The sequence below is a fragment of the Corapipo altera genome, unplaced genomic scaffold (assembly GCF_003945725.1).
Source record: "Corapipo altera isolate COAL_440 unplaced genomic scaffold, ASM394572v1 133, whole genome shotgun sequence".
Lineage (NCBI taxonomy): Eukaryota > Metazoa > Chordata > Aves > Passeriformes > Pipridae > Corapipo > Corapipo altera.
This window is the reverse complement of record NW_020884939.1, coordinates 949,830-963,371: the sequence shown is the minus strand read 5'-3', so window position 1 is coordinate 963,371 and position 13,542 is coordinate 949,830. Positions and strand designations below refer to the sequence as shown.

The following is a 13,542-nucleotide window of genomic DNA, read 5'->3' as shown; positions in this document are numbered from 1 at the left end:
TGGGATTGTATCAGGCTAAAAATCAGCAGAAGGAGACTGCTCATGTAATCTGATGTGACATTCTCAGCTGTGAGCTAGCACTGCTGTTTTTGAGGTAAATCCAGAGGTTCTCCTGATCTGTAAAAGACTAAAGTTTGGAGGTGTTGAACCCCTCTTTCAAACAAAGCCGAGACTCTGGTCTGAGGATTTGATAACATGGATAACTGGCTTAGAAAGTAGTGAGACCTGAATGGCAGAGACAATTTGGGTTTGTCTACAAATGATCTCTATGCACAGCCCCACTAGGGAAAACAGAATCTGCCGTGGTCAAAAGTTTTTTGACCTTCCAGTGGGAAGGGCTGGTTGCAAGTCTAGGAAGCACAATGTCACTGTGGTTCATGCAAGTAAAAAATAGAGCAGTAACCTGATTGGGCTGACTTTTCTAAACCGGACTCCTTATTTTTTGCAGAATTTAATTGTCCTGGATCCTCTTGTAGTGAATGAGGAGACAATAAGGCCCTCCCTAGAGAAACGTCTGGAAGCCATTATAAGTGGAGCAGCTCTGCTGGCCGACTCCTCGTGCACGCGGGATGTCCATCGGGAGCGCATCATCGCCGAGTGCAACGCCATCCGCCAGGCCCTGCAGGACCTGCTCTCCGAGTACATCAACAACGTGAGGCACCAGACTTTTCCCTTTTTGAAATGTCTGTCTCAAAGCCTGTTGTTAGAGTATATTTGAATTTAAGCCATAATTAGTGTCAGTTAGAGTTTAACCTGTATTTCTCGACATGCTCTTTAAAAGGCTGAAAAGGACATTTTTCTACATAAATCTAAGTAAAAACTAAATACACATTCCCAGAATGAGTAGGTATTGTATTATATACAATAGCTTGTGTCTAAAGTCTGTAGCAAGTGCTCTATCACAGATACATGTTTAGATTATTTTATACTTATTGTGAACCATCACTAGTTCAGGACAGACATAATCCTTCCTGTGCCAGCAACAAGAGTTTCTTCCTAATGCCACTTCCTAGAGCAGAGTTTGAAATTGTAATCTCTGTTCCTGTAGAATGCAACAATTTAATTAATAATTTGTTAAAATGTAAGTAATCTGTTAGTGTTGTTTTCAAGTAGAGTGTTAACATCAGTGGAGTGTAAGAGCACCAAGTTACAAATGTAAAAATTACCGAATTGCTAGGTTGGGAAGATAGTACTGTTGGGTAAATCCAGAAATCTGGTTGTCTGGCATGCTTATAGGCTAATTCAGCTGTGAATTTTTTGAAAAGGAATATAGTTTGTGTTTTAAAAATAACTTTTCTTTTAGGTTTGACAAATGGATTTGGCATTTGTTATCTCTGGAAGTTAATTCCTGAGACTATGGAGACGGGTAGTGTTAATATGGGTACACAGTGTTAATTCCATGCTTTTTGTCTGTAAACATTTTCTGTAGACATACTGTTCTTATCTAAAGATAACTCAAGATGATTCATCAAGCACATTGAGAGGGCAATTGTATGATACAGCTATTTGTTTCCTTTTTGGGAAGCTGCAATTCCTTTCTATTCTGTAAATCATACCAGTTAATGGAGTCCAAAGCTGTTCTAATGTGACTATTTTCTTATTCTCTTGTTATTAGGATAGTGTTGTGTAGGGACTAAGATAATCTAAGCATATCAGATGTCTTTTTCATCACACAGATATTGTACTTTTTGATATTTTCTCTTTATTTAATGGGCAGCAGGTGAAATTTACAGGTGCTTTATTCCACTTGCTCTTCCAGTCCCTCTACCAGATAAAGGTGCTGTAATATTTTTACTCAGAATTTAGCTGCAGTTTCTGTTGAATGCAGCATTAATTCCTGAACTTCTCTGGTGGTGCTTTACACATGGGTTGGCTGTGTGTGATCTCTTCAGCTTGGCACAGTAGTCTTTGATACTCTCTTGTAGCAGATGTCTGTAGCAATGTCTGCTCTAGAGTGGGTCAGGTTTGCTGTTAAGTGGCTGAAAGTATAATAAGAGTTAGACCATCCACCTTTAATGATTGGACTCGATGATCTTGAAGGTCTAGCTGATTCTGTGATTCCAGCTTTTAGTAGCCCAGAGCATGTGGCAGGTTGCAGATGTGGTGAACAGCATCCCCTATGAGTCCAAAAGATCACGGTGGGTTTGTCCCAAGAATGGCTTTTTATGTCTTGCTGGCATAAAAATACAAGACTGTAAGTCAAATTCTTAGACTCTTGAAGCAAAATCGGGGTTATCTTTTTTATTTCAGAAGCAATCATGGTTTTAGGGTTATGTAATGCAGACTAAGGGAAAAAGAAGAATACGTATCCCGCGCCACTGACTTGGGAAAGTCAGAAAGCAGCTATTTAAATATGTCAGTAAGGGAAAGTGTCATATAATTTGCTGCAGAACACAGTGACAGCACAAGGTGGCAAAGATGAGGGGCAGAAAGGAAAAAATACAAAAGATTTAAAGTTAGGAGGTGTTATCCTATGGTTAAATGACAAGAGCGAATGTAAAGTTCTTAGTTTCTTTTAGAACTCTTGATCTGCCTATACATTTATTATTGAACTGAATAGAAAAACACTCACCAAGAATAGTTTATGGCTATTACTGAGACTGCATTAAACAAGTTTTTCAATACTGAGCATTGAGCTTAAACAGGGTCATTGCCAAGGACTTGGGTGCCTAAATTCTAGGTAGGTTCTGCATTGACTGTTTTTTTGAAACTAGGCCTCGGTGTCTGAACAAATGTACAGGAACTTAGGATTTAGCCCCAATATTTGAAATGGTATGAAGACTATAGCTTTTGTGGTTCCTAAATTTATCTTTTTTTATTTTCCTCAGTTCTTTAAAGTCTCTTATAAGCCTTAAGGACCTCAAGTGGAATTAAGAGCCTGTTGATGTCAGTGAAAAATTACTAAAAATCTTTTCTTTAAAGAGTTTTTAATGCAAGCTGAGAGAAACATCTTTTCAGCAGATACTTGCTTTTATGTAAATGTCTGTTTTTCACAGAAACTTTATCACAGTGAGGTGATGCAAAATGGTCTCTACACTAATACAGTCTCTAAGAACCTTCAAGTTTTTCTGTTCACAAAGTAATTCAGGCACATAGAAAATTGCAAATACATTTATAATTCCTCAGAAAGGCTGCAACTTTTGTTCTGAATTTTTTAAAAAAATTCTTTGGAATTATTTTTGTCCTATCATTGTCCTTTCTGAATTTTACTCATAGACGTACATTGTTAGGGGATATATTTGCATTTTAAGACATCAAATAACAGGATTTACTACTGTGGCTTTGGATAGCTTATCAATGGCAGAATCATGCTATAGCATGGCTATGAATGTAATAATGTATCCATAGGAGCAATCATTTTCTTCTGGTAATAAGCACTTGCATTTTCCTAATGATAAATTCTTGTCTTCCCTCTTCATCCTTTACAATGAAAAGTTATTGAAATCATTGGAGTGTAGCAATACTAATTCCATGTTTCTCGGGTTCTGCTTTTACTCAGTCACAATAAAGGTGTGCACTTACCTGGGTGGTCAAAAGGGATAATAGAGTTGTGATTGAGTGGGAGCTGAAGTAGCTGTTGTGAGCAGTAATTAGGATGATTGCAGGCACTGCTGTCTCTGCCTTCATTAAGTAGGGAAGGTATGCCTGAATAATTGTTCTTCATCCTCCTGTGGGTTTGAATAAAATCACTACCTAGATTGTTAAGGTTGGTAAAGAAGGGTCAGATACAGTGATGAGATGAGAGCTGTGCTCTTGAATTAAAATTTCCTTACTTCTGGAATGTCATTTCATGATATTTGAGCTTCATTAGTTTCTCATCTTGTTCTGGCTATTGGTTGGATATATGTGTGTGTATAAAATTCATATTGGGCAGGTGTATTTTGTCTCTTCTGATCAGTTGTGATTTCACTTTCTTCTTGTGCATTTCAAAGACTTCTGTTTCTTAACTGGGTGTTTATGTTAAGATTACCTAAATTTTGGGGTCAAATAATGTCAATACAGTAGCTGGCATTTTCATCTGGATTTTCAAAGTGAACTGGGCACCAAAGCTCTGTGAACCAGCAACAACTTGATAATTTAGCCTGCTGTTCTGGGCGTGCCTGTGGCTCTTGTGTTCAGTCTTTTACTGAGACATTTGAAAAATGGGAGGAGACTAATGACTAATTTTACCTTGAGGCCAGATCAGGAAGGGAACTGAATTGACCACACGGTGTGTATTTATGTTACATGTCTGGTGTACTGATAGTCCAGCCCTGACCATCTGTGTAGTGCAAGGGCAGGCCAAGCTGAGCCTGACTATAAACCTGCCCTGCTCTGTGTCAGACAGTGTGGGATTGCTCCAGGAATGATGCTGCAAGGGAGGTGAAGTGGGTGGTGGCAGACAGTGAAGCACCCACACTGCATGTCAGGCATAGTTGAACCTTGCTGGGAATGCAGCTCCTGGTCTTCATCAAATTGGGTTCCCTCAAGGTTCTCTATGGCCTCTTGCTTCACCACAGGCTTGTGTCCACACCACATTTGGGTTTCAGGCATTTTGGGATCTGAGTGCACCAGCTGAAGTGCTGTGAGGATGAGGTTAGGAGCTGGAATCCCTGAAAATAGGGGGACACCTGAGACAGGGAAAGAGCTGGACTGTGCTGTGCCCTCTAAGGAGAAGGGATGCAGTACAGAGCCTTCTGTATCCATGGGGAAGGTCCAGCTGTGGGAAGGGAGATAGAGTGGAGAGCTGGGAGATGTGCCATTGTATCTGTCTACATTTCAAATTCTGATTGTTCACTTACTGGAACCTGAGCATTGGGAATTCAAACTCAGAAAATGGATGGAAAACCAGCAGTCTTTATTTATTGATGGTAAGGTTCTGGGCCTTGTCCTTTGTCTCAGCTCTTAAATTTGAGTGCTGTGGAGTGCTAATGCCTTGCTCTGCCCCTGCGTTGAGTACTCTTCAACAACAGCGTTAGGGTTTGACCCACTGTCTCGCTGTAGAGACTGTGATTGATAATGGTTTGTGTGGTATTTTATTGCCATTCCTACTCTTTTAGGGTGGAAGGACATATAGATACCTCAAGCATACAAATACCTCAAACTTGACGTTATTTGTACTTTGTGGTTTCCTGATGAAGACTTTTAACGCCTCCTTGGGTAGAAGGAAGAAAAGACACTTTGGTTTCTCGTCACAGTGATGCAGTGTATCTCGCATTTTAGCTACCTAATCTTGTTCTGAGAACTGGATTTTTCATTTTGATGCTCCGAGGCAACATTTTAGATAGATCTGGAAGTTGTAAGAGTTCCTCCAAAAGAGTGATTTCAAACTGAAGAAAACATTTTGTTCAACTTAAAAAGGAAATGTTTCGTATTTTTAATTTTAAGAATTGCCTGGTCATCTTTGTTAGACCTGTGTAGTTGCTCTCTGTTTGAATAACTGAGCCTAAACTAACCAGGGACTTTGCATAAATTCCTTGCTAAAATCTTTGGGAACAGAATGGCTGGTGTTTACTCATGCAAGGGGTTGAAATAGCTGACTTCCTGAAATCCTTTTTTTTTAAAATTATTTTTGATTTCTACAAAGGGGCATGAACAAACAGAGCTTGTGTTCATGTCTTTTTGTAAAAAGACTGGATTGAACACTCTTACTTTACTGTCCTTTTCATATTCAAACATCTTAAAAAAACTGCTGTTCCAGAGAAGTTTGGAATTGTGGTATATTGAGATGTAAACTAGAAAAAATTCTATGTGTGGGTGGAAAGTGTCACTCAGTTCTTTTTTTATTTGTATTTTTTGTAATGATTTTTTATGACTTTATTGAGTATTAGATTTTCAGAAAAAGGATTTATTCTAGTAAAATTGCTATGACCACATGGCATATTATGTCATGAGTTGACTTCAAGCACTCCTACAGAGGACTTTCTTTTATATGCAGTATGTGTAATTGAAAATTATTTTTCTAAATGTTAACTCTTGTCAAACGTTTTATAGGGGAATTAGATATGAATTGTTAAGGAGGAGGATCTTCAATCTACTTAAAAGCCAAAAGTAGTCTAGTGAATTCCCCAAATAGATTTACAGTTGAAAAATAAGCTGCAGTTAAATTTACCTGATTACAGGTATTTTTATGGAATTTGCAGTAATCTGGGATCTATGCACATGAGCTGGAGAAAGATAATGAAAGATTTTCTCTCCTTAAACTCTGTTTTTAATTTAACAGTTCTGAGTGAAGCTATTCCAGGATTAATCGGATCTTGAACATGAGGCCTGTGTTGAAGTAATGTAGCGTGAGGAGCAGCTCATGGCTCTGTAGAGGATGATTCAGTACAATAGTCAGTAATTTGCATTTAGTATACCTGACAGGACTGGAAATACATTGGGTTGCTGAAGACTAATTTTTTTTGGGGAGGGGAACCTGCAATAAAGCAGCATTTTCTCTCCCCAAGATGAAATAAATCCTTGATCATGGTAATAGACAAGTATTAAAAATAAATAATCATGTATTTATTAACTCAACATCTAGCTAGCTGTTCAGTTTAAAAGAATTTTCCAATTCTTACAGTTCATTGAAAATGGTTTTTACAATGTGAGTTTTTTCTCAACCAGTTTCCTATTTTCTGGAGGATGTTAAAGGCTGGTCATTTTTCTAAATGTCAGGATGGCATTTCTAGGAACACTGCTGAAGGCTGGTTTTTCAGATGCATTTATCTTGGGTTTTATCCTCTGTATGAGGCAGCTGATTTTTGTTGTCCAAATACATTTCTACATTGCGTTCTGTTTCAGGTTAAAAGGTATTTACTTTTTCCATATGTAACAATTCTTATTAAAAAGGTCAATCTTAATTGATAGTTCAGGCAACTCACGATAGAGTGTTGATATGACTGACAAATGAGTACCAAATGCAGCTTTTAAAAGAAAGAATAATTTTTTGAAACAAATTCAAAATGCCTTAAATTCTTCTCTTACATACTTAACAATGAAGGTTTTTTTAACCTACACAACCCCAAGTATCTCTGTGCGTTCTTTAAAAACATGTTCAGTGGGATAATGTGCTTGATGTTGACTTCAGTCCGACTCCTGACACTGTGTCCCATGACACAGACTGGGGAAAGATGGGCTGGATAAACTGTCAGTGACAGGGCTGAGAACTGGGTGTTGTGCTTAAAGGATTGGGATCATCAGCACCAAGTTCAGCTGAAGGCCAAGAGCTGGTGGCAGCCCTGGGTGCAGTCCTGTTCAGCCCATTAATGCCCTGGATGATGGGAGAGGGCACTGTCAGCACGCTTGCACTTTACATGGACCTGCAAGGAAGGGTTGATGCACCAGCTGGTTTTGCTGGAATGGGTTTTCCAGGAAGGTTGTGGAGTTCCCATCCAAAACCCAAAGGAACTTGGCTGTAGTTGAAAGTGCTTTGAGCAGTTAGTTGGACTTGGGTGCTGTCCAGACGTTCCTGCTGACTCCACTATGTGGAGTTTGATGCTAAAGATTTGAATAAATTCCAATGTCTGTGCAAATTCCTGGATGTCCCTGCCAGGTTCTTTTAATATAAAGTAAATCCCATTATTTGCTAATGGAAGATTAAAAGATACTTGGGTAATGAGGGTAGGACAAGAAATTATGTGGAGTAAAGTAGTAAAAAGAAAGTTTCATTTGAAAAATCTCTGGCACTCTTGAGGTGGTGAAAGGGAGAGTAGTTACTAAGTTAAATTCTGTGGTAGTGAATCCTCTGTGTAAAACAAAGGTTAGAATGACTCCTTGAATTCCTTGCAGAAGTCATTTGGGAAGGGGTTGATTAAAGGCTCTCCCTATGAATTTCATCAGCTTAAGTGTGGAGGTCTACTGTGTGGCTAAAAACAAGTGCTTTTTCTTGCAGTTACTCGGATTTAAGGTATTTGTGTGCCAGCAACCTATGAGATGCTGCAGTTCTTAATTTATAGAACCAGACGTGACTTCTCTTTGATAGAAATGGAGATATTGGCGTAGCTGTCACCTGTCTTTTTGACTGAATGTCTTGCCTAACTTCTCTTGATCTTTTCCTAATGGGAAATTAGCAATGGAGTTTTATGTGGAATAGCTTATGATAACTTTTGATGAAATCAGTAATGCATCATATTGCTTGAAAAATTCCAGTGCTTTGTCATTACTGTTCAGCCAGATCTTAAAACAGTGACTTAAAAGAGATTGGAGACCTGGAGATCTAAATCTAAATTCCCCATATCCAATTACTTTCTGAAAAGAAAACCAAACATGGCTTAAAAATCAAGACCAGTCTGTGGTCATCAACAGCGTTTATTGGCACTTTCTTTTTATTTTAACTTTCCTTTCAGTGGATTAATTTCCAGTTGTTGTCTGTTATTTCTGTCTGATGTTCTACTCGTTCCTAATCAGGTGAAATAAAAAGGAAGAATAATATTTTGTATAATTGTGTTTATGATGAATGCGTACAATCAGAAGGCTGGCAAATGAAACAATCAAACCACCCTCCACCATCATATTAATAAAAAACAGAAGTCCTTTAGTCCTTTCAAGATCAGCTTTTCTCAAGAACTGCTTCTTGTGGTTGTTTTCTAAGCCTGTGTTGCCAGTTGGCACATTTTCTTTCTCTTTGCGTAGGCAAAGAAAATAAATGTCTAAAATCAGAGAGCTGCAATGCTTAGTAGAATACATTCAATAAATTATTCTACTTGCTCTATTTACTGGAAAATCTTTCCTATCTTAAGTTATTGTAATTATTTTTAGCCAATTTTTTCATTATCAGTAGCAAAAATTAAAGAAAATTTGTACAAAGATGGAAAGAAAGGATAAGTCAACTACTTGACTCAAGACTCTACTCAGGAATAATCTAGGATTTTCTTTTCTATTAAGTAGTGAGCTTCTAATTTTTTCAAGACCTTAATATTTATGGGAGGAATTATCAGTCTGTAAAAGATAAGTGAATATTACTGAATGTATTTAGCTCTTTGGAAGAGAAATGAAGAAGAATAATTTTGAATTCCACGTAATTAGGAGAAAATAAGAAATATAATAATTACATATACCTTCGAAGCAGTTAATGGAAAACAAAACTGGAGCTCAAGGTAAATTTCCTCTGGAAACTTGGTTAGTACTTCTTTTTTTAATATACATTCTTAATGTGTCTTTACTAACTGGGCACTGCACAAATGGATCACGTATACATGAGAGAGCATATGCGCATAAGCTGGAACCATTTTGGTTCCATAATGATATTTCCAGTCTTCTGTTTGCATTAATAAGGAAGTGAAACTTTATGAAGTTCCAGTAAAAAGTGTGACCTAAATGAGACCAACCAGTGAGTAGGTGAAGGGAACATGAAATGCTGGGTGACAGCTTGGAGCCACTTTCTGAGGGGGTAAGTTCATAATGGCATTTGTGATACTTGCTGCTTTCTCTGTTTCCATGGAATATCCTGCTTTTGATAAACTGGCAAAATTCAATAGAAGAGAGATTCCTCTGGAGAATTTTCAGTCAGCTGTATTCCTGATTTCTGATGTTGTGCTTCAAGTCTTGCTCTGTTTTCCATTTAGTCTCTGTCATTGTCAATGCCATTTTAAATGTCTGATAGAACATATTTTTCCTCATGGAAAAGTAAGCTTTTCCATGTCTGGAGGAAAAGCGATGTTTGGTAAAGGTCAGATATTCATGTTATTTCCCTGGCATTTATTTAGGTGCAGATCTGGTAGAGTGCTATTACAAACCTAAATAGCTTCATTAAAATAGGGATAAGTCTGATAAGGTTTTGAACAGCATCAAAGACCTTCAGTTAGAAGAAAAAAGTAACTTGCAAATTTTAATGGTGAAGAAGAGGATGGAAATCTGCGCATTGGAAGTAATTTAGAAAGAAATAATGAGAAGGGAAGACCTTTTTAAATGGGGGACAGTAATTGAAAAATAATACATCTTTTCTACCTGCTTAAGGCTTCATGTAAATAGTTATCTGGGAGTAAGTGCTTAATGCAGTTAATAAGACAAAGTGAAATATATGCCAGAAAAAGGTTTAACAATAGTTAAGAAAGGAGTTTCTGAACCATTGGCCTTGACTGTAAAAATTTGTGAGGAATGAGTATTAAAAAAGTGGTAGGAAAGCAAGACTCATCTTAAAACTAGGGAATTTATAGGTCAGTCCCTTTGACTTGGATAAGCTGAAGAAGCTTCAGGAAATCCTTATGTATTCATTTCCTAAAAATCTTCAGGATAAGGTGGTAATAAACCACAAGCATGTATATTCAAAATACGTTTTGTCAAATACATGGAGGTCTTTGACAGGATAGCTGGGAAGAGATCACGAGGGAAGGAGTAAATGTGTAACTTGCACACTGAGAGGACGTTTCCATGAGCAAACTTGAGAAGCAGTTATGTGTGTACTGAGGGAAAATAAGAGTCACTGAAAAATAATGTTCCTAGTGAATTGTTATTTATACTACTGTGGGTCAGTGTGGGGGTAGTTTAATGAAGTGTGATTCTGCAAGGACTGGCCTGGGACCATCAGAATGATGTATTTTCATTAATAAGGTGGCTGAGGGAATGAAGAGTGGAATTACTGAGAGTTTGAATGATGCTACCCTGGCGTGACTTCAAAGGATTTTATAGGTCAATAAAAGCATTCCCTTGCCTTTTTTTTTTCTTTTTTTCTCTCTCTCTTTTTTTTTTTTTTTTTTTTTTTAAGGTTGGAGAAATGGTCTGAAATCTGCAAGTTGAAATGTTAAGTGCAAACAATTACCCTTGGGAAGAAGTTCACTGTATACATAAAAATACCAGGATTTCTGGCCTAGGAGTGGTACTGTTCACATGGTGTTGGGAGCTATATAGAATTGCAGGTGACATGAATTGTCAGTAGGGCTCTTTTGGCCATCACAGCTTAAGAATAACATGGACTGATAAGAGGAACAAAGGAAGCAAGGATTTTAGAACATGCAAGAAGTAAGAAGCAGCTGACTTAACTGAGTGTGTGAGGTAGAAAGGAAAAGGTGGAGGAGCAGAGGAACCTGCTAATACTTTCATATATGGAAAAGGTTTTCATAAGGCGTGTGGTGTTAAATTATTCTCCATATCTGTTCAGAGAAAGACAAATGTGATTGGCAAAAGGCACAATATATGCAATACTGGGTTAAAAAATCCACCATATAGATGAGTAATCACTGGAACAGGTTACCTTGGGAGGCCACAGTGTCTCTTTATGCACTTATTTCAGGCTGGGTAGGCTGCCCAACATAAGGAATGTGTGCTGCTTTGGAGTGGTCAGGATGCACAAAGTGACAATGAGGTCTCTTCCAACCCCATGGATTATTGGCTTACAGTTTTATTGAAGTAATATTCCCAGTCTTCATATTGAATTTTCTTACTACAAATTAATCCCCCCCCCCCCCCCCCCCCCCCCCCCCCCAATTAGTGTAGAATTGTAGCAGTGAGTGCTTTTTATATGCAGGGATCAAAACTGGACTGAAGTTTGGTGGGGCCTTTAGACTTCCAGGTTATCTTCAGATAACTCCAGATAACTTTGTCCCTTCAAGGATCTGGGCCAGGTTGGTTAACAAAACAAGCTATTGATAGTAAGCATACTAGGAGTTTATTTCCTTGTGAGCTATTAGCATGAAAATAATACATTTAACAATGATTCACCTTATCATGTCAGCAGGATTTTTTTGTACTCTGACAAATTTATTAGAAAGATTTATATAAATTTAATATTTTAGAATCTACCTATTTTGCATCCTATAATCTGTTCATGAACTAGAACTTAAGTACAAGAGATAGAAAATTGGAATTTTGCTGTACAAGATTAAACCTTAACCAACCAAATTGCATTTGTGTAATGTAATATGGGAGCTGTTCTCTCATATGAACATTTTTCTCTGAAAATGGATATACACTGTAAAAAAAAAAACAACCAACCAACAAAACATACCTTTCTATAATTTGGTTGTTTGGCAGAAATCCACAATAATTTCCTAGTGTTAATATAAAATCTAATAATGTTTAATATTTAGCATTACTCTTTGTACTTACTGTTGCTTTTAATTATTTTAATAATTATTTATTAACTTAAGGAATGTCTATATCACTGCTCTTAGTGCTTTTATGTAAGAGAGAACATCACTTTGCTTCCTTTTGGCTCTGGTTGAGGGGTGATTTACTCAGTGTTTTGTCAGGCAGATATGACTGCCCAAAGGAGGGCAACAAAGATGGTGAAGGCCTTGAGGGGAAGTGAAGCCGTGTGAGGACACTGAGGGCTCTTGGTGTGTTCAGCTGGAGAGGAGGAGTCTGAGGGGAGACCTCCCTGCAGTTACAACTCCCTTGTGAGGGGCAGAGAAGGGGCAGGGACTGAGCTCTGCTCTGAGGGGACCAGGGACAGGACCCAGGGAATGGCCTGGAGTTGTGTCAGGGGAGGTTTAGGTTGGATATTAGAAAAAGATTCTTTGCAATTCTTCCGGGATTTTTACTGGTGCTTTATGTACAAATGGATTTATTCTGGAATAGATGGCAGTTTGTTCATCTGCTTTAGTTGAAGCAGCCTTTTTTTTTTTTTTTTATTTCTTTTTCCCCCTATCGTTGGGTTTTGTGGTTATAAAGGAAGAATGAGTTCATTATGTGTTGAACTGACTTCTTCCCAATAAACTTGAGAATCTAAAAACGTGCTATCAAATGTCACTATTTCATGTGATGTATTTCAGAGTTTAAAACACATTTTTTTCCCAGAGTTGAAATTAGAATTGCTGACATTAAGGAAATGAAAATGATTGATGGACTGTTTTTACTTGACCAGCTGCTGATGATTTCTCACTCAATATCTCATTAGCTTGTGCTGAAGTCATACATAAGGCAACCTAGAAAATAGCCTGAAGTTCCTGAAACTACAAAGAAGAAAAATGTAAGTTATTCTGGTGCTTTTGATCTATGAACTGTGACTTTTGATGTTCTGGGATGGTGTGATCGATAGCATAATTTTTGTTATTAAATTGTTTACTCTTTACTGAATGTTACAGTATATTATATTTTGGCTCAGAGGCAGGGAGAAAAGGTCACTTAATTTCCTTGTTAGCCACTGTAGCCCTTGTTCAGGTAGAGCTTTTTAGGAGCAAGGGAGAATGCACTTCCATTGAGAACAGCTGAGCATGCTCGTCTGAGAGAAATTTCTGGAGCTTCCTAAGCCACAAACTGGTCGCTCTTGGAGAAGATTTTGGACAAAGAAGGTAATATTTCTGTGGATCCTGAGGGAATTTTATAAAGTTATAGCATCTCAAAAACCCCTGCTGAGAATTCTTAGCCTGAGAACAGGTTTTCAGGAAAAGAAGGGTACGTGATGAGCAAGAGAGGGGTTGGCTGACTAACGCTTTGATTTTTAGTTTCTTTTATCCATCGGGTCAACTTTGTCACTCTTTCAGAATTGTGTTCCAGTAAAGCACAGCTTTGATTCCATATCTTTTGATTCTCTTAAGGAGAAGGTGGAGGAAGTTCTGGTCAGGAGGGAGGCAGTCTCTGGGAGGCTCAATAGCTGCTTCCCAGTGACACATGAAATTTAAATTCTTAAATCACTATACGGAT

At 37.9% G+C, this 13,542-nt stretch overlaps 1 protein-coding gene across 4 annotated transcripts in view; it reads left to right on the top strand.

Moving 5' to 3' along the window:
* The window catches only part of CTNNA3 (catenin alpha 3), a 433,577-nt gene that overhangs the window by 99,181 nt on the left and 320,854 nt on the right, over positions 1 to 13,542 (top strand). For all 4 annotated transcript variants that reach the window (XM_027660928.1, XM_027660929.1, XM_027660927.1 and 1 more), the window contains one exon: positions 449 to 652. In XM_027660928.1, coding sequence (XP_027516729.1) covers positions 449 to 652 — 204 coding nt within the window. The remainder of the gene's footprint in view (positions 1 to 448; positions 653 to 13,542) is intronic.